Here is a 21,105-nt window from a genome sequence, read left to right as displayed (position 1 = left end):
AGGGTGACAGCTGGCCTCCTGGAGTCCTGCATTGAGGCCATGAGAGTCCATTCCCCTGTCTCCTGGGGAGGGGCTGCAGCTACTCTCGGCTTTCTGCAGAGGGTGGTACTGAGGTTGGCGGTGGGGGCAGGTTCCTCGACCCGTGACTCATGGGGCTCAGTCCCTGGAAGATGCCTGGCAGAAGGGGCCCAGATGCTGTTGCTGGTTGGGGGAGATGGCAGGCAGCAACTCAAGACTCACAGATGTTTTTAATTTGTGCGAACTGGTGGACAAAGCAAGTCCTTGTGAAAACTCATCTCCAAGCTTTCCAAGCAGAGCAGTGTAACTTTCAGTCCAAAAAGATGGTGCCTGGCTCGGGTTCCTGGGGACCGCAGGGAGGCACAGCAGCATCGCCCGTCTTACCTTGTCACTCCTGTGGGGCTTAGCGGCTTAAAAACAACTTGTTTTCTTAGGTTGGTTAAAGCAATCAACGCCTACGTTTTGATGTTGGTTCAATGTGAATTTCCATTGATTTAGCAAGTTGTCTTTTGCATCAGGTTTTGAAAGTTTCAGATCTGAATTACTAGGTTTCTGACAAAGCTGGAAGGAGCCTTACATTATATATACGTGTGTGTGTGTGTGTGTGTGTGTGTGTATATATATCCCCTTTTTAAAAACTTGAGTGGGACTTTAGCTTTTTTAGTTTTTTTTTTGTTTGTTAATTTAAAAGGACAAGGGAGGGATAACATCATGAAAAATAATGGAAAGTGTGATGTCGTTTTTCTTCCTCCCCCTCTCTTGATGCCTCCCTGTCTTTTGATGGGAATGACCGAGAGAGGCACAGCTCGGGGAGGGGTGGGGCTGCAGCCTGTGGAGCCTTGCCAAGGGCCTCCGTGAAGCCCGCCCCGAACGTGTTTGTGGACAGCACAGAGTGGATCTCAGCAGGCTAAGGACACCTCTCCCTGCCGAGCGGGTGATCACCTGTGAGCACCAGGAGTTCTCATCTCCCCAAACATCACCCCAAGGCTGCCAGCTGGTGACTGTAATCCCTGAAGTTGAGTGTAGGACATTAACATGATATTAAGAGGACATAAGACAAAAACACTTTCTTTTCCTATGAGGTGTATCATCATCATCATCATCATCATCATCATCATCACTGTTGTCATAGTTACTAAGAATTCATGTGTGCCCATCCTGTTGCTAAGTTCTTTGCATACATCATCTCGTTTGGTGATTCCTACACTTGAGCCCTCTCCCCCACCAGTTGCTGGCTCAGCGGGTCTGTCTGGGTCAAGGCCTGAGAACTTGCATCTGTCATGAGTTTGCAGGAGATGCTGGCACTGCTGCTCCTCTTCTCTGAGATCTATGTTAATCTGCCTGAAACGACCCCACGAAATAGGTAACATTATTCCCATTTCGGGGGCTTCCCAGGTGGTACTACAGGTAAAGAACCCGCCTGCCAATGCAGGAGACATAAGAGATGCATGTTCGATCCCTGGGTTGGAGAGATCCAGGGCACGGCAACCCCCTCCAGTGTTCTTCCCTGGAGAATCCCATGGACAGAGGAGCCTGGCGGGCTACAGTCCATAGGGTCACAAAGAGTCAGACACAATTTTATGATGAGGAAACAGGCAAGAAAAGGTCGGGTACCAGACCACAAAGCTCACTGTGGCTGACCATGAGCATGCTTTGACCTACAGTAGTTAATTTTTCAGAGGAAGTAGTGAGTGACTAAGACAGCCCACGGCCAAGGACTGGTGGGTTGTGGCATGTGTGGTGGGGTTTCAGAGTCAGGGTTGGAGGAGCAGGAAGTCTGGAGGTGATGCCTACAGGCCAGGCCAGCCATGGACGGCTGGCCATTAGGAGGGGAGAAAAGTGCTGGAAGGAGAGCCAAAGAAAGGGTGAAAGTGTTAGTTGCTCAGTCATGTCTGATTCTTTGTGACCCCATGGACTGCAGCCCACCAGGCTCTTCTGTCCATGGAATTCTGCAGGCAAGAACACTGGAGTGGGTTGCCATTCCCTTCTCCAGGGGATTGTCCCGACCCAGAGAGTGAACCTGGGCCTTCTGCATTGCAGGCAGATTCTTCACCATCTGCACCACCAAGGAAGCCCCCAGCCCAGTGGAATGCTCTTGGTGGGTCTCTTCCTCCCTGCGCCCCATCCATAGTGCCCGCTCACCATGGCTCTGTTTTTGTGGGATTCTGTCCATGCTGTGACCCTTGGTCTTCTCTTCATGCTCTTCTACCATCTTTCCCAGGAAAGGCAGAGGGAATCATTACAAAAAATATAGGAGGGAAATAAACAACAGCCTTTTCTCTTTGAGTTTATTTTGTGACATTATAAATTTTGGACTCTTGAAATTAAAAAATAAACTATAGGAAAATCACCTCTGAAGTGTAGGTAAGGGAGGGAAGAGTCACATGTAGCGGGAAGGCTTTTTCCAAGTTGGTCACAAACTTGTGAATTCAGATTGGAAGCTTGGAAAACCCGAGGAGAGGCTTGGCAGCACAGAAAGCTGGAAAGCAAGGTTGCGGATCAGTGGCCCCCTGGCCAAATTCCACTGACATGTTTTGTTTGGCTCCCGTAGTATTTGAAAAATAGTCAAATCAGTCTCAGACGTAGGAGTTTTCATAATAAAACCCTTGGTGTCCAGCTTCGTCTCTGAGGAGCGGGGAGCGCTGTTGTACGGTCTGTGGCTGGCTGGTGGTGGACCTTGTGAAGGGACTTGACTCCTGATCACAGCCTGCCCCTAGTCTAGAAGGTTCTGGTACTTCACCCAGGAAGGAGCAATACTCACCAGCAGGTGACTTGGAGGCTTGCGCTTACTGGACTCATCCTTCTCACCTGCCTCGGCAGCCTGTGTGTGAGAGCACATTGTAAACGTGGAGCCCCGTGCAGCCCTGGCAGCACAGGACTTGGGCCATCGGGCAGTAAGGAGGAGGTGAAGGTGAAAGTCTTAGTCCTCAGTCGCGCCGACTCTGGGTGACCCCTGGCCTGCAGCCCGCCAGGCTCCTCTGTCCGTGGGATTTTCCAGGCAAGAGTCCTGGAGTGGGCTGCCATTGCCTTCTCCAGGGCATCCTCCCAACCCAGGAATTGAACCAGATCTCCTGCGCTGCAGGCAGATTCTTCACTGACTGAGCTGCTGAGAAGAGGTGCTTGGGGACAGTCTGTGTACCTGTAAGGGAAGTTCCCTGTGGCCTTCTTCTCAGATGGTGCCGGTTACTTCTTTCCTTTAAAATAGTTTCCAAAAATGGATTAAAAAAAATGTGTGTTCTAAAATTATGATTATTTTGTAAAGTCCGCACAGTGCAAGTGGTGCTTTCTAGGGCATATCTGGCTACAGCTGGGGCACTTCTGGGTGTTTTATGGCAAATTATTCTCAGATTACCCCTTAATGCAGGAAGGCCTGCCAGTTGTCTGAGCTCCCTGGGTCATATAGAAAACCCCTGGACTTGATACAAAACAGCTGCCTGGCTCAGTTGTTCCAAAAAAGGAGTGTTTTGGGGGCTGAAGCAGCAGGAAAAAGGTTTTTGTTGTTGGTGGAGATCTGGTGTGGGGGGAAAGTTAAATGACTCTTTCCTGGCCATTGAAAGGTGATTGAATTTTGGTATTAGCAAATTGTGGAAATCTCGAAAGAAGTACTGGAGAAGGAAATGGCAACCCACTCCAGTGTTCTTGCCTGGAGAATTCCATGGACAGAGGAGTCTGGCAGACTACAGTCCATGGGGTCGCAAAGAGTCAGACACGACTGAGGGACACCAGGAAAGAAGTACTCTGAATGGGAGTTTGTTAGGTGCTCGCTGGTAATACCCACACTATGTCCTGAGGAGGAGGGTGTTCTCCAGGGCAGGGGGCTGCACAGAACTCCGATGACCTCTGTGTCCCGGAGCCTCAGCCCAGGCGGGGCTGGGTCAGGGGACTGACCCCGGGGCCTCCCTCTCCTCCAACCCCACGGCCCCTGCTGAGATCAGCCACAAAAGGATCAATTGTCTGAGCTTCCCTTTGTCTCAGAGGCTCTAGGGGCCTCTCCAGATGCCAGAGTGTCTGTGTGTGTGTGTGAGGGCATGTGCACAGCTGTAGAAATGTGTGTCTGTGTGTATATATACTGGTGTATGCAAATATTAGGCTTCCCAGGTGGCTCAGTGGTAAAGAACCTGCCTGCCAATGGAGGAGACTCAGGTTCAATCCCTGGGTCAGAAAGGTCCCCTGGAGAAAAGAATGGCTACCACTCCAGTATTCTTGCCTGGAGGATCCCATGGATGGAGGAGCCTGGCGGGCTATAGTCCATAGTGTCACAAAGAGTCAGACACGATTGAGCAATTAACAATTTAATTTAACTTTGACTTTACACAGCTCACTGGCCTTGTTTGCCTGCTCCATATGGGGGTTTCATGGCAAGGCCCACAGAACTTTCTACACTGTTCCAGTACCTTCTCAGGACTGCCTAATCAGATGCAGTGCATTCTATGTGGCATTTAATGCAGGTTTCCAGAAGGACTGTGCAGTGGCCTGTGCTCATCCACCCCCATCAGTAGCTCTGGGACCTTCATACAGATTCCAGTCATCCTATTTCCTAGTGCATCTTTTTTAAAATACTTATTTATTTGGTTATGCTGGGCTTAATTGCAGCCTGTGGGATCAGGTTCCCTGGCCAGGGATCAAGCTGGGCCCCCTGCACTGGGAGCAGGAGTCTTTGCTGCTGGGCCCCAGAGGAGCCCCTGTGCGCATTTTCAAAGACCTGCGGGATTCTGTGGCTGGTCTGTATGATTCCAAGATTCTCTGTTTCTTTCTTAACAAAAGTGTTCTTTGAAATGGCTGTAGGGACTTCCCTGGTAGTCCAGTGGTTAAGACTCCATGTTTCCAGTGCAGAGGTGGAAGGGTCTGAACCCTGGTTGGGGAACTAAGATCTTGCATGCTGGGTGGCATGGCCAAAAAGAAGAGAATGTATTCACATATAACTGAATCACTCTGCTGTACAGCAGAACTTAACATTGGAAATCAACTGTCCTTCAATAAAATAACATTTAAAAAGTATATTTATAAAAAAAAGACTGTAAACCATATTCGATTCAGAAGCCAGGAAAAGACTAATAAAAACGATAAATCGAAATTCACTGCCATGAAGGATTTATCTCCCAGCCCCTTTTAACCAGCACAGCTGTCATGTAAGAACTTTTTCTGCTTCTTTTTTATTCTTGTCCCTCCCCAGTCCTATTTCCTCTCCCTACTCTACTTAGGGCTTATCTTTTAACTGTGGAAAAGCTACCAATTAAACAGTACTCCAAAGCTTATCAAAATATTCAGGCAGTCACATTGTCTCATCATTAGCCTAACTGGAAGCCAGAACTTTTTCACCCCAGGAAATGTGAAGCTACCCAGCATGTGAAGTTGGTAACTGGCTCATCCTAACCTTTTGGGGGCTGCAGTTTCTACTTTTATTTTGTTCCCCCAATACGTTCTTCCTTGTTCTTTAAATTCTTAATGGTCCCTCAGGCGTCTTCCTCGTCTGTTTGTTAAAATCTCAAAGAAGGTGCCCTCCTGGCTGAGGTGAGATAGACAATTGAGTCCATTCAGGTGAGGGGTGTGTGAACTCAATATGTTACGTCTTCCCTCTTAGATATGCTTTTGGTAACATGAAGCCTCACTGTCACTGGTTCCCTATTTCCAGGGCAATCAGTGATAATGCCTAGCTGAACAATTCTGGAGCTGAGCCATTCCCAGAGTAGCTAGGGGATTCTGCAGTAACCAGAGCTGGTTAGAAGCACTGGGCTTTCGTAGCCCTAAGATTTCTCCTAACTCTTCCTCTTCTTGGCTCGTGCCCACCCCATCCACCCTCCCACTGCCCCAGGTACCCTCATGTCATCTTGTAGCACCCAAGAGAGCACCCCCAAAAGTCACCGCCCCACCCCTACTTTTGTGAGAGCTGACATCAAGGGGACTGTCAGTGATGTGTTTGGGGATGTAAGGTCTAACTTAGGCAGACTTTTTTTTTTTTTTTTTTGCCAGAAATGATGTTATAGCTGGTGCTTTGGTTTTTAACTGCCACTGGGATTCTTAGTCATGTAGTAATTCAGCCATAAGTGGGTGAATGAGACTTCCATAGGCATGATTAGGGCTGAGCACTGAGTATTTTACATGATGGAATGGGAATGCTCAGATGCTGTCATGTCCGACTCTTTGCAATCCCATGCATGGACTGTAGCCTGCCAGGCTTCTCTGTCTGTGGGATTTTCCAGGCAAGAATACTGGAGTGGGTTGCTATTTCCTTCTCAGGGGATCTTCCTGACCCAAGGATCAAACCTGCATCTTTTGTGGCTCCTGCATTGGCAGGCAGATTCTTTATCACTAGGGCCACCTGGGAAGCCATGATGAAATACAAGGTTGCAAAACTTAAAGTTTAAAAAAAAACTTCAAAATTAAATTTTGAAATGTGATGACATTTTCACCCAGGGAGTATTGCCTATAAATAGTGGTATTGCTTATTTATAGAGTTTTCCCCATCCATCCCTGGTGGCTCAGACAGTAAAGAGTCTGCCTACAATACAGAAAATCAGGGTTCAATCCCTGGGTCAGGAAGATCCCCTGGAGAAGGAAATGGCAACCCACTCCAGTATTCTTGCCTGAAAAATCCCATGGAAGAGCCTGGCGGGCTACAGTCCAGGGGGTCGCAAAGAGTCAAACACGACTCAGCAACCAAGCATACACACCACCCCATCTGTCAGTAGGCACATGCGTGGGCATATATCCAGAGAAAAGCTGCTTTGTCCTTATGTTAACCTGGTGACAACATTGTTAAGTGGCGCATTTTGCAGTTGTGAACACTGAGGCTCTGAGAGTTGAAATCCCTTGCTGTGAACTGGTTGAGGCCCACGCCGTACGGTTCGACCCCTGGTGGTGCTTGAGAGGTTTCCCTGGCACCCCCACAAGGCAGGGAGGAAATCACCGTGTCACCTTGAGTCTCCGCTTGTGGTCGTGCCCGGCATCATGCACACTTTCTCTTGATGTCACGTGTACATCACAGGTGCAATTTCCTTGCGGTCTTCAGAGCTGCCTTGCTGACCTTGAACTGACAGGCTTGGTGTGAAGTCTGTGCCGATCCCCTCCCCAGGGAGGCCCTGGCCCAGGTATCACCCCCCGGGGTGGGGGCAGCCAGGGGAACCTTCCAGGACCCAGGCTTGGCCATGCTTTCCTAATGTGAACCTCAGAGTCAGCTGTACTCTGCCATCCCGTCCTTTCATGGCTTTGTCTCAGAGCTGAAAGAACCCTGTTTTGCTCTTGGAAACAGACAGTAGAATGGTGGTTGCCAGAGGCTGCAGGGTGGGGGTGAGTGGAAAGTGCTGGTCAAAGGGGACCGACTTACAGTTCTAAGACGAGTAAGTTCTGAGCATCTCATGTACAGTGGGGTGACTGTAGTTAACAATACTCTATTGTACAGTTGAAAGTGGCTAAGAGAGCAGATATTAAGTGTTTTCACCGAAAAAAGAAATAAAAAGTAACTGTGAGGAAATGAATATGTTAATTAAAATGATATGTACAGTAACCATTTTGCAATGTGTATATATATATATATTTAAAGTCATCACTTTACATAGATACACTTTTACTTGTCAATTACACCTCGTAGAAAATAAAAGATAAACATTAAAACATTTTTTAAAAAGGAGGGGGTGGGGAAGAAGTCTTTCCTGATAAGAGACACCTTCTGTCTAATCCACAATGGAATATTGTAGCCTCCTTAAGACCCTTTCAAAATACAATGATTCTTTTAATAACTAAATTGAAAGTAAAGATCAATCATTAAAATGTGTTATTAAAAATAACAAAAGTACAAGTGAGATATCAATGGGCTGTCTATAAAATAAAATTGTTTTATTATCAGTTTTGTAGCACAAAACACTGATTAAGAAGCAGTCCACATCATTACTGAGTTTTGTTTTCTGTTTTTTCCTGATTCATATGTCCCTTGAGTGACAGCTCTTAAATGTTTGGGCTTGGGAGTCAGACGTCGTTATCTGGTTTCTCTTGTTCATTGCGTGTGTTTGTTCTTGTCAGAACCGCCCCCTCCTAATGATGTGACGAATGCTCATGCGTATTATCTTAAAATGAGTACATGCTTGTGTTTGTATTTTTGTTTTCAACATTGCCAAGGTGCTATGGAAAGTTAAAGTTAACACAAGATTGGAAAAAATAAAATTATTCAAAAACAGCAGCACCAAAACATGTTATTATGAAACATTAGGAGGAGGGTGTTTTAAGAAATGTTTTAAAAATTGGCTATGTCAAGTTAGTTTTCTTGTGAATTCAGCGTATGCTTGGTATTATTTAATATGTATTCCTCTCTTTTTTTAATTGCAGCTTGGGCTGACGATAGCCATTCGCTATAGCCACAGGTAGGTAAAGTTACATCTTCTTTTAGAGTATCCTTCTTGATTCATAGCTTTTGGTTGGCTTGAGTCTGCATGTTTCTAAGCTGAATTTTGTTGGCTGCTCTACCCACAATGTCAGTAGCACAGCAGTGTGATGAAATTGATCTAGTTGCTGATTGGTGAGAGTTGATCACTATTTGGAGGAGTAAGATTTTTATGTAAAAGTGGTGGTAGATAGGTCATTTCTTTCAAAACCAAAAATGTAACACGCTAGGGCTGGGATACAGAGGTCACTTCTGGTAGTGAACTCTAAACTGAGGGTGAGAACTGGAGACAGGGGTATCCTGTGTGAGAGATGAAGCCAGAAAGCCAGGTGAGGGCTTGTTAATGAAGTCCTTGCCCCCTCAATGCAGAGCTCTCCGACTCCTGCCTTGGGTCCATCTGATAATGAATCGAAGTCCCTCTTTTTGTTTTGTTTTGTGATTTCTGCCTTTGTCTCAGCTTGCATCACGTTTATCAAAAACGTTTGTTTCTTATACTTGTATTAACCTTTCCCCTTTGCACGCATCAAAATGTATTAAGATGCTGAATTAATTAAGACACAGCCCAACGGAGAGGCAATAAGCACATCCCTATTGCTACTCACATGACAGGCCAGTCAATTGAGACCAGTTGTTGGGCATGGAACAGTGACTTTATTCAGAAAGTCAGCAGACTGCCAAGATGGTGGACTGGTGTCCCAAAGAATCATTTACCCTGGTTAGAATTCAGTCTTTAAGAGGAGCCCAGGGCTGGAGGGTGGTGGTGGCTGGTTTTTACAAGCCTCTTGGTGCTGGAATCCTTTGTTCTTGCAGCTGTCCATGTAGGTCAGGGCATAATGTTCCTATAAACCTCCAACAAGACAAATGGTTATTCTCCGTTCTGCAACTTTTTATCTCTACAGGAATGGAAAAGTGTTATACCTTTAAAGGTCAGAGCCTTAAAAGCTGGGCTACCCTGTATATTTAAAGCTATAAGCAACATTCTCTTAATGATTAACTTGTAGCAAAAGCAGCGGGATACAAAAGTTAAAGAAACAGATCCAATATGGAGTCAGATTTGCTCTTCCCTGTCACATCTTCATGGGGTTGGAGGTCAAGGCTGCACAACCTGCATCTTGTCCCGTTGCCTCTGTCCTGTCTCTGGGGCCAGTGGGCGCAGAAGGGACCAGCCTTCCCTCCCAGATGCAGGCACGTCACCATGTTGCCTGGTGATGTCTCTTCTGCTCCTCCAGCCACCTGGCTCTGTTACCCACCTCTGTCCTCTGGAGGTGCAGGGTGATGAAGGGAGTGGGTTTCTGGTTGAATCCTTTCTTTAAAAATCCCACTATCTTATTTAGAGTACTTGAAACTTCTATCCTTTTGTTGATCACTTTTTTAATGTGTGTAAATTATATCTAAGATAGATTTTGCCATTTTATTTATATATTTATTTACTTACTGAAGTGTGGTTAATTTACAATGTTTCAAGTGTACAGCAAATTGCCTCAGTTATATATACATATGTTTATATATTTCTTTTTCAGATTCTTTTCCACTGTAGGTTATTATACTGAGTATACCCCCTTGTGCTATATAGGAGGACCTTGTTGGCTATCGATTTAATGTACAGTAGTTTGTATCTGCCAATGCCACATTCTTAATTTATCCCTCCCCTGCTTTGGTAACCATAAGTTTGTTTTCTATGTTTGAGTCTATTTCTGTTTTGCAAATAAATTCACTTTTTTGTATGGGAGTACAAATATCTCTTTGAAACTTTGCTTTCTATTCTTTTGCATGGTGGGTCCTTTGGTAATTTTATTTTTAGACTGTTTAAGAGCTGCTATACTGTTTTCCTGTTTATTACTTTTTTAATTTTAATTTTTTTTACATTTTTAAAAATCTTTTTAATTGAAGTGTAGTTGCGGTACAATATTATGTAAGTTACAGGTGTACAAAATAGTGATTCATAATTTTTAAAGGTTATACTCCACATATAGTTATTATAAAATATTGGCTATATTCCTTGTGTTGTATAATATATCCTTGTAGTTTATCTTATTTTCAATTTAATTTTTATTTTATTTTATAGTTTGACAATGTCATGTTGGTTTCCAGACTACAGCAAAGTGATCCAGCTATATGTACACATATATTCATGGGGTTGTAGCTTGTGTCTGTACAGTTCTTGGTCACTTCAAGAGCTCATAGTTGCTATTGAGAAATGATTTCCATTTCTCTTGTTGCATTTGCCCAGAACCCAGATGACAGAATTGAGGTTTTCCTTGGTCTTTCTTGTGTGGATAGGGATATTTTGGGAAACAAGATTTGGGACTTTAGGTTCTAATCACCCAGTCTCTTTCCAGAATTCTAACAGGAGAGCCATATGGGGGCTTCCCACGTGGCTCAGTGGTAAAGAAGCCACCTGCCACTGCAGGAGACATGGGTTCGATCCCTGGGTCAAGAAGATCTCCCTGGAGTGGGAAATGGCAACTGACTCCAGTATTCTTGCCTGAAAAATTCCATGGACAGAGGAGCCTGGCAGGCTACAGTCCTTGGGGTCCCAAAGAGCTGGACACGCCTGAGAGGCTGGTCACACACAAACACAACAGGAGAGCCAGGGCCAAGCGAGGTGGAAGAGAAACCCTGGCAGACAGCCTCCGTGGATGGAGGTGAGATAGAGGGCAGAGAGGAGGCATGGTTCCAAGAGGCTACTTTTGGGAGGACATTCCTCAGTGTGAAGAGGAACAGGCTAGGGGACTGTAAAGGATTTGAGTGTGGGAGGGAAAGGGCCTGCTAAGATCCGATAACCCTGTGAGCAGGCAGAACCTCTTAGGCTGCTGCAGACGCATGGGGGCAGAGCTGCCTGGAGCCAGAGGGGCTCTTGTGTGGCAAGAAAGGGGCTTGAGGCTCAAAGGATGCTGGTTTTGTTTCCATGCATCTGCACTGGTGCCTCGGCTCTCAAATATCTCTTATTAATACCACGCACGGTGTTCAGAGTTAGGACCCCTCAACCCTACCCCCAGCTCTACACTAATACACGCACACCCCAACCATCCCCACTTCTGCCCCAGGCATCGTTCAAACTCCTGCTACACCTGTTACTCTAGACCTGTGTGTGTGGTAGAGGAGTGCGAGCATGTGTGTGTGTGTGTGTGTGTGTGTGTGTGTGTGTGTGTGATGTGGTGTAGGATAGAAGACTGAGGAGCTGGGATGGTGGAAAGTGACACCCTCATATTCCTACCGTATAGATGTCCTGAGCAAGGAAGAGCATCAGCCGTGACCCCCCGTGCCTTTGACGGCAAATCCTGCACTCATTTCATTTATTGGGCATTTTCGTTTATTTGTGTAAAGTCATGTCATTTTCACAGAGTGGAAAATTGTCTTGCTGTTCATTCCCCACTGTTCGGCTTGAGGTTTTTCGGGTGGAATCCACACAGTGGTGACAGCTGGGTAACCCCCAGAAGTGCCCTTTGCAGATAACAGCTCAGGGGCCCCGCCACCCACACGGTGGGGGAAATTGTTCCCCCACCGTGTGGGTGTTTTGTTTTTTCTTTTTTGACAAGATTGTAAGAGAGTTTAGGTGTTCTTCCTGCCTGTCACAGGGCAGCAACCTGAGGATGCCTGCTCCCTCCTGACAGGAACCCCTGGGCCAAGGGGAACTGGGCTCAATAGGGATCCACTCAGCTTTGGCTCTCGTTCTCTGATGCGATGGAGAGGTCACGTGTACCAACAGCAGGACAGTTTGGCACGTGGCACTCATGACCATGTTTCTAAGAAAGGCTCATGAAGGCATGGTATGAGAGCAGCAAAGCGACCCCCGACAGAATTGGTTTCTTTTAATATTTTGTCGTTTTTAAATAAACAAGGAAGGGTGGCTGGATCTAGAGATGATCATACGAAGTGAAGTCAGTCAGACAAAGACAAATACCATATGATATCACTTCTTTGTGGACTCTAAAATATGATACAAATGAACCTATTTCAGAGAAGGCCATGGGACCCCACTCCAGTACTCTTGCCTGGAAAATCCCATGGACGGAGGAGCCTGGTAGGCTGCAGTCCATGATGTCGCGAAGAGTCGGACACGACTGAGCGACTTCACTTTCGCTTTTCACTTTCATGCATTAGAGAAGGAAATGGTAACCCACTCCAGTGCTCTTGCCTGGAGAATCCCAGGGACAGGGGAGCCTGGTGGGCTGCCGTCTATGGGGTTGCACAGAGTTGGACACGACTGAAGCGACTTAGCAGCAGCAGCAGCAGAACCTATTTACAAAACAGAAGCAGACTCACAGACATAGAGAACAGACTTGTAAGATTACCAAAGGGACAAGGGGGTAAGGGAGGGATAAACGAGGAGCTTGGGGTTAGCAGAGGCAAAGGGCTGTGCATAAAATAGATGATCAACAAGCTTCTACTGATAGCTCAGGAAAGCTGTATTCAATATCCGGTAATAAACTATAATAGAAAGGAATATGAAGAAGAATGTGCATACACACATATATACCAATTCTTTGCCATGCACCAGAAACCAACACAACATTGTGAACCAACCACTACTTCAATATAAAGAAGTAAATGAGGGAGGAAGGGAAGTTTTCACTTGTTTTAGTCAAATGGAAAGCCACGGAGTTGTGACTTTTAGATGAAGACTAAAAGTGTATCATAGGGCTTCCCTGGTGGCTCAGTGGTAAAGAATATGCCTGCAGTGCAGGAGACACGGGTTCCACCCCTGGGTCAGGAAGATCCCCTGGAGAAGGAAATGATAACCCACTCCTGTATCCTTGCCTGGGAAATCCCATGGGCAGAGGAGCCTGGCGGACCTACAGTCCATGGGGTCACAAAGAGGCAGACACGACTTAGACACGAAACCAGTACCAAAGGTGTATCATTTTCACAGCTGACTTCTTTCTGTCAATTTCTTTGATAGAATCAGTACCCCATTCAGGCCTGTGCTCTAAGCCTAATCTTAGAGTTGAAGGTACCAACCCCCTAAAAGGCTTTGAGATCCCCTGAGGGCTGGCGAGGGCAGAGGAGACTTGACTGTGATTAGTCCCAGGGAAGTGGGCGAGTTGACAGCTTGATCAGTTCAGAGCTGGACTAAGGTGGGCGTGGCCTCTCACAGAAAAGGCTGCTGCTGCTACTGCTGCTAAGTCGCTTCAGTCGTGTCCGACTCTGTGTGACCCCATAGACGGCAGCTCATCAGGCTCCCCCGTCCCTGGGATTCTCCAGGCAAGAACACTGGAGTGGGTTGCCATTTCCTTCTCCAATGCATGAGGGTGAAAAGTGAAAGTGAAGTCGCTCAGTCGTGTCTGACTCTGTGCGACCCCATAGACAGCAGCCCACCAGGCTCCTCCATCCATGGGATTTTCCAGGCAAGAGTACTGGAGTGGGGTGCCATTGCCTTCTCCAGACACAGAAAAGGCAGACTCCCTGATTATAGGTTATTCCAAGACTGCCTTCAGGTATTGGTTTTGAATGAGCCCGTAGAGAAGTGGGCCAAGCAGGAAGTGAAGGAGTCCTGTACTTTTGTGTTCTGATTTAGATTAGAAGAAGAGTTTGAAGTTCGTAGATGAAGCAGAATGAACAGATGAAATTGTAATTTTGAGATGCAAAGGGAGGAGCATACCGAAGCAGGGCCATTAGGACATTGGGACATTGACTTTAAACACCTAGCGACTCCCATCTGGAGCTGGTTTGATCTCATGGAGACGCTTATTCTCCACATTCTGTGAAAATAAACAGAGATGCCTTTCTGGCCTTTTTTCCCCTTCCAGGGAATAGTTGATCCTGTTACTCGGGCTCTCCGGCCGACTGTTGTCTGTCTGTTTTTCAGACTTCACATTGAGGCTCCAACTAGATTTATACTCAAGGTTGCCAAGAAATTTATCCAGCTCCCATGGTATAATCTTAAAAGCAATGCCATCTTTTGGAAGATTGCATTCTTTTTTAAAAACAATTAATTTATTTATTTTAATTGGAGGACAATTACTTTACAGTACTTTGAGGGTTTCTGCCACTTATCAACATAAATGGCAATAGGTACACACACATTTCCCCCCATCCTGAAACCCGCTCCCTCCTCCCTCCGCAGCCTACCCCTCTGTGTGGTCCCAGAGCACCAGCTGCGGCTTTAGCTTCCTTCTTTAGACAAACTTAGCACAAAAGATTGCCCCCCTGAAGAGCAGCATATGAATATTCACAGGGTGTCTGAGTTAGATGCTCTGAGTGAGGATGCTGGGGGCTGGGGTTGTACAGCCGAACTCGGCAGGGGGTGGATGTACCTGGTGAGAGGTGGATGCTTTTCAAGGTCCAGGGGAGTAAGGGGTAGATGCATGTTCCTCTCCATCCCCACCCTGTTTAAAAATGGAAATACAGTCGATTTACAATGTTGTGTTAGTTTCTGGTGTACAGCAAAGTGACTGTGCACCAGAATACACACACACACACACACACACACACACACATACTTTTTTCAGATTCTTTTCCATCATAGGTTATTACAAGATACTGAATATAGTTCCCTGCGCTATGCAGCGCTTCCTTGTTGTTTATCTATTGTATGTATAGTAGTGTGTATCTGCTGATCCCAAACTCATAATTTACCCTTCTCTCACCCCCTTTCCCTATGGTAACCATGAATTTGTTTTCGATGTCTGTGAGCCTGTTTCTGTTTTGTAAATAAGTTCATTTGTATCATTCTTTTAAGATTCTACATATAAGTGATATCATATGATATTTGCCCTTCTCTGTCTGATTTACTTCACTTAGTGTGATCATCTCTGGGTCCATCCATGTGGCTGCAAATAGCATTATTTCATTCCTTTTTAAATGGTTGAGTAATATTCTATTTCTGGGCTTCCCTGATGGCTTAGTCAGTAAAGAGTCCACCTGCAATGCAGAAGACCTGGGTTTGATCCCTGCATCAGGAAGATCTCCTGGAGAAAGGAATGGCAACCCACTCCAGTATTCTTGCCTGGAGAATCCCATGGACCAAGGAGCCTGGTGGGCTACAGTCCTGGGGTCGCAAAGAGTCCGACACAACTGAATGACTAACACACACAATATCCCAATGTGTGTATTTTTGCACCACGTCTTCTTTATCTAGTCCTCTGTCCGTGGACACTTAGATTGCTTCTGTGTCTTGTTTATTGTCAACGAACACTGGGGTACATGTATCTTTTCAAATTATAGATTTCGTCTTTTCCAAATATATGCCCAGGAGTAGGGTTGCTAGGTCTCATGGTAACTCTGTTTTAGCTTTTTTGAGAAACCTCCACACTGTTCTACTTAGTGGCTGCGCTGACTTGCACTCCCACCAACAGTGTAGGAGGGTTCCCTTTTCTTCACACCCTCTCCAGCATCTATTATCTATAGACTTTTGGATGATGGCCATTCTGACTGGTGTGAGGGAATGCCTCACTGTAGTTTTTATTTGCATTTCTCTCATCATTAGCAGTGTTGAGCATCTTTTCATGTGCCTGTTGGCCATCTGTATGTCTTCTTGGGAAAAGTGTCTGTTTAGGTCTTCTGCTCAGTTTTTGATTCTCCATCCCCTTTTAATCTCTTGTCTGGTATCTCCAGTTGGTGTTTTTGTCTTTTAGGGATCTTCTGGTCCAGGATCCTGGCCATTTCCCCAGTCAAACGTACTCATCACATATCTGTTGCCATATCCACAAAATGACCCCTGGGGAATCTTTTGCTTGCCACCCAAAAGATCTTTCTCAAATACAGATCTGTAATGCCCTTCCCACTCAGGAGCTTCCATGGGCTTCCTTATGTGGAATAGCATAAGGAATCCCCTGACCCTTCGCAGGGGATTCCAGACCTCGCCCCCAGCCTCTGTCTCCTGCCACTTTGCTGCCGTGAGTTTCTTGCCTCCTTCACCCCTTGCTCTGGCATCTTCCTTTGAAGAATTAACTTTCTTCCTGTCTTGCGTCAGTGAACTCCTATGCACCCTCCAGTGGCCCCTTCTGTGTTATCTCCTCTTCACCTATTTGTCAAGGAGCCATATTCCTTCCTGTTGTAGGTCTCAGGGGTGCTTCTCAGAGCTTTTCCTTTTTGTGTCTTTTCCTTCCTGTCTCAGGCAGCAGGCTGGAGAGGCAGATTACCTCCTCCTTCCCCACAGCATGTGCCCCTCCAGATCAGAATGTGTGCGCTCCACAGCCCAGCCCTCACAGCCAAGGCCATTTGGCAAAGCCATTCTGTGTGAGTGGTCTGGGAGGCACTGGTTGGTCTCTGAAAGATAACCACTCTTTTACTTTCAAGAAGATAAGGCACCCAGCTCACTTTGATGAACACAGCTCAAGTGAAAAGGTAGAAACATAAACAAATGGGACTTCCCCGGTGGTCCAGGGGTTAAGAATCCGCCTTCCAACGCAGGAGACGTGGGTTCAGTCCCCAGTCGGGAAACTAAGAGCCCACATGCCGCGCGGCTGCCGAGCCCGTTGGCCACAACTCCATAGCCCGTGCACTCTAGGACCTACGCACCACAATTGGGAAGAAGCCCACATGCTATTACGAAGACCTGACACAGCCAAGAATAAATAAATAAATAGAAGCATAAGCATAAATATTTTGTGTAATGATAAGCTAATTCAAAAAATGACAGCTCAAAAATTTACATATCAAGGCAAAGGACTTAGAATAGCCAAAGCAATTTTGCAAAGGAACAGAGTTGGAGAAGTTGTGCTTCCTAACTTCAGGACTTATCCTAAAGCTACAGTAGCTAAGATAGTGTGGTATTGGTGGAAGACAGGTATATAGGTCAATGGAACACAGTAACAGCTACAGGTAGACCCACACGTAAATGACCAACTGATTGGCACAGAAGTACCAAGGTGACCCAACAAAGAAAGAAAAATCAAAGCCTCAACCCACTCCTTACAACTTGTATAACAATGAGCAAAAGTGGGTCATGAGCCTAAAGTAAAAGGAATAAGTAAAAACTTTATAGAAGAAAATGTAGCAGGAAAATCTTGTGACCTTGGGCCGGGCAAAGGTTGCTTCAGACACAAAAAGCATTAAGTATAAAAGTTGCTAAAATGGATTTTATCAAAGGTAAAAACATCTGTGCTGTGAAAAACCGCTGCTAAGAAACTAAAAGACAGAAAAACAAACCAGAAGAAAATATTTTCAAAACACTTATCTGATAAAGGACTCGCATCCAGAATACATGTAGAACTGTCACAAGTGTTTGACAGGAAAGCAATTTAATAAGTGGGCAACAATTCTTCAACTGATGTACTTGACCACAGAAGAGCTGCAGATGGCCAGTCAGCCTATGAAGAGAAGTTCAGCATCATTAGCATTAAGGAAATGCAAATTAAGGACACAATGAGACACCGTTAGACATATATCAGAATGGCTTAAATAAAAAAACCAAGCACAACAATCAAACACAAAATGCAGAAACCCTGATGATATGAGAGTGCTGATGAGGACTTGGAGAAACAGCAGCTCTCATTCTTTGCTGGTGGGAAGGCAAAATGGTGTGGCAATTTTGGAAAACACTTCGGTAGTTTCTCATAGTTAGCTGCTCAGTCATGTCCACCTGTTGGGGACTCCATGGACTGTAGCCTGCCAGGCGCCTCTGTCTGTGGAATTCTCCAGGCAAGAATACTAGAGTGGGTTGCCATTTCCTCCTCCAGGGGATCTTCCCAACCCAGGGATCAAACCTGGGTCTCCTGCATTGCAGGCACATTCTTTACCGTCTGAGCCACCAGGGAAACGTTAACAATTACCTTGCTGTATGATCCAGTGACTCTACTCCAGATTGTACTAAGACAAGAGAAATGAAAACGTTTACCCACACCAAGACTTATAAGCACATGTCCACAGCATCTCTATTCATAATATAGCCCCAAATGGAAAACAGTCTTTACTGTCCTTCACCCAGGAAGTTGGATAAACAAACTTCTACATCCCATATTTCACTGGCACATCTGTACCCGAAATATGACTCAGTAGTAAGAAGGCACCCTGCGGAATGAAAGAAACCAGATTCGAAAGCATAGACTGTATGCTTCCATTCGTATGACATTCTGAAAAAGGGAGAACTATAGGGAAGAAAGGGCTTCCGAGGTGGCTCAGAGGTAAAGAATCCACCTGCCAATGCAGGAGGTGTGGGTTCAATCCCTGGATCAGGAAGACCCCTTGGAGAAGGAAATGGCTGCCCACTCCAGGATTCTTGGCTGGGAAATACCATGGACAGAGGAGCCTGGTGGGCTGCAGTCCTTGGGGTTGCAAAGAGCTGGACATGATTGAGCGACTGAGCGTGCACACACACATATACACACACACAGGGAAGAAAACAGGTCAGTGGTTGTCATGGTTGAGGGTGGGGTTGAGAAGGTGACATGAGGGATTTTTGGCGGGGGAGGTAGACAAAATATTCTAAATTTTGGTGGCAGTTGCAAGACTGTACATGTTTGTCAAACCTCAGAACTATTTCCGTCGAAATAGATAAAGCAAACTGTAACGAGGGGCTAGAATGACCAAATTCAGGCATCACACAAGATACTGTTAGAGTATTGAAACATCAATTTGTTTAAAAACTTCCTGTTGTTTTTGAACAGAAGCTGCTTCAGTTTCAGCAAAATTTAATTCAACTGAAAAAAACCTAAAACTATGAGCTTTCAAATAGAAAAAAGCACCAGCCTCACAACTTTCAGAATGGTTATCAGAGACTCAAAAGACAATCCTTGGAGACAGCAAAAGAGGGATCTTTCAAGAAATGCTGCATCACCAACCAACTTGAAGGAAACAGAGAATAATGTGTTGAGAAACATGGAAAACGATAAGTCCAAGATAAAAACTAAATTTAGTAGAGGTATATTTTATGAAGAAGTTTTTAGGACTATGCAGACTAATTTTCTTAACTAAAGTTTTCCTCACGTGATATATGGTAAAAATCTATATCTAAGTAAATATAATGTTTTCAGTAAAAAAAAAAGAAACAACAACAACCACCAAGTCATAGAACTGTAACACCAAGAATGTGTGAATTTCACGTTGAACTAAAGACAGTCAAGGGTGGAGAGAGCCCAGGCCTCTGTAAGCGCTGAGACCACCGAATCTGAGGCTGCAGGGACAGTCCTGATTCCACGTGCTTCGGGCTGTGGTCTCAGGGGCCCTGCCTTTGGATTTAGGCTGTGTTTTGTGTGCTCAAAATGAGGCATCCATTCCCTTACTTTGTTCCCTTCACCATCTACATTAAGGAGAGTGGACACCTCTAACAAGATGCAGTTTAACTGGCTGGGCTCTTGAAGCTGTTTCACAGATGTGGTCAGGACTTCTGTCAGCCGTGAGCTTCTTATTTAAAACTTTTTTAAAAAATTTACTGTTTGACTGCCCTGCATCTTCATTGCTTTGCAAAGGTTTTCTCTACTTACGGCAAGCAGGGGCCACTCTTCCTGGCGGTGTGCAGGCTTGTCATTGCTATGGCTTATCCTGTTGTGGAGCATGGGGTCTAGAGCATGTGGGCTTGAGTAGTTGAGGCACCTGGGCTCCAGAGCGCAGGCTCAGTAGTTTTGGGGCACGGGGTTAGTTGCTGCATGGCATGTGGGATCTTCCCGGATCAGGGAATGAACCCATGTCTCCTGCTCTGGCAGGCGGATTCCTATCCACCGCACCACCAGGCAAGTCCCTGTGGGCCTTTTAGATCGAAAGGTGCTGGATGGAGTGAGATCCTCTCAGTGGGGGTGGCTCAGCAGGAGGCAATTTGATTTGACCTCATTCTTCACCCACAAGGCTGCTGCCAGGGCAAGGAGCACTAGAGGGGCCACCAGGGTTGCCCAGCGCTCGCTCTCCATCCTGGGCCCTCTGCCCACTAAGGGATGCTGGGATGACACGCTGGGCCGGGCTGGCTCCCTCCATCGGGGAACGGGGGCTCCAGTGCAGGTGCCCGGGGTCACGTTCCGAGAGGCGCTGCCCACCTCATCCATCTGCAAAACTCCTCGGCCGAGACCCAGGGTCCAGGCTGCAGCTGCTTCTAGATCTCACCGGTGAGAAAGTGGTGAGAAGACAGCTCTGTATGCCACCCCCAGCTGCTCGGGCGAGTGTGGCAGGGGTCACCCTAACTCCCACTTGATTGACTGCTCTGGACGGCGGGCAGGGCACCCGGCACCCAGTGAATGGGGCACCCTCTTCACAGAGAACCGAGCTGGATGAAGTCCACCGGCAGGATTTTCCTCATTCTTAGAGAAACAGTTGCTTGGCCCAGCTTGGGGCTACTGAGCAGGCCAGTGCTTATGGCAGCCCCACTGCATGAAGGGACATGCAGGGTCTTCTATGTATTCCTTTAATCAGCACCCTAATGCCCTGGTCCAGCGGGTCCTGTGGCAGTGGGCATGCATCACCCGTTTGATGGGAGCAGCGTTTGCTAAGGCCTTGTTAGTATTTCCATTAAGTGGGAGAGGGCCTGGGGTTCTCTGTTCAGGCTGACACCCTGAGGAGCCTGGCATACCCGAGGCTTCTCTATGGCTGACCTGTAAGCTGGACTGAAGGTTCTACACATCTTCATCCTCAAGGGTGTTTCTCAAGTTTCTTTCTTTTTTTCTTTCTTGTTAATATTTTTTAGCTTAACCCTTTTTCTTTCTCCTTTTTAGATAACCTATTTATTTTATTTTTGGGTGTTCGTCGCTACCTGCAGGCTTTTCTCTAGTGGCAGGGAGCCGCGACTCCTCTTCATCGTGTTGCGGGGGCTTCTCCTTGTCGTGGCTTCTCTTGTTGCGGAGCAC

General features: G+C 46.2%; 1 protein-coding gene across 4 annotated transcripts in view; it reads left to right on the top strand.

Annotated features, from left to right (window-relative positions):
* ACOXL (acyl-CoA oxidase like) overlaps positions 1 to 21,105 on the top strand; it is a 339,747-nt gene that overhangs the window by 87,406 nt on the left and 231,236 nt on the right. For all 4 annotated transcript variants that reach the window (XM_002691158.7, XM_059891623.1, XM_010809768.4 and 1 more), the window contains exon 10: positions 8,338 to 8,372. In XM_002691158.7, coding sequence (XP_002691204.4) covers positions 8,338 to 8,372 — 35 coding nt within the window. The remainder of the gene's footprint in view (positions 1 to 8,337; positions 8,373 to 21,105) is intronic.

This window comes from Bos taurus, chromosome 11 (genome assembly GCF_002263795.3).
Source record: "Bos taurus isolate L1 Dominette 01449 registration number 42190680 breed Hereford chromosome 11, ARS-UCD2.0, whole genome shotgun sequence".
NCBI lineage: Eukaryota > Metazoa > Chordata > Mammalia > Artiodactyla > Bovidae > Bos > Bos taurus.
Note: the sequence above shows the minus strand (reverse complement) of the source record. Positions and strands in the feature narration are given on the sequence as shown.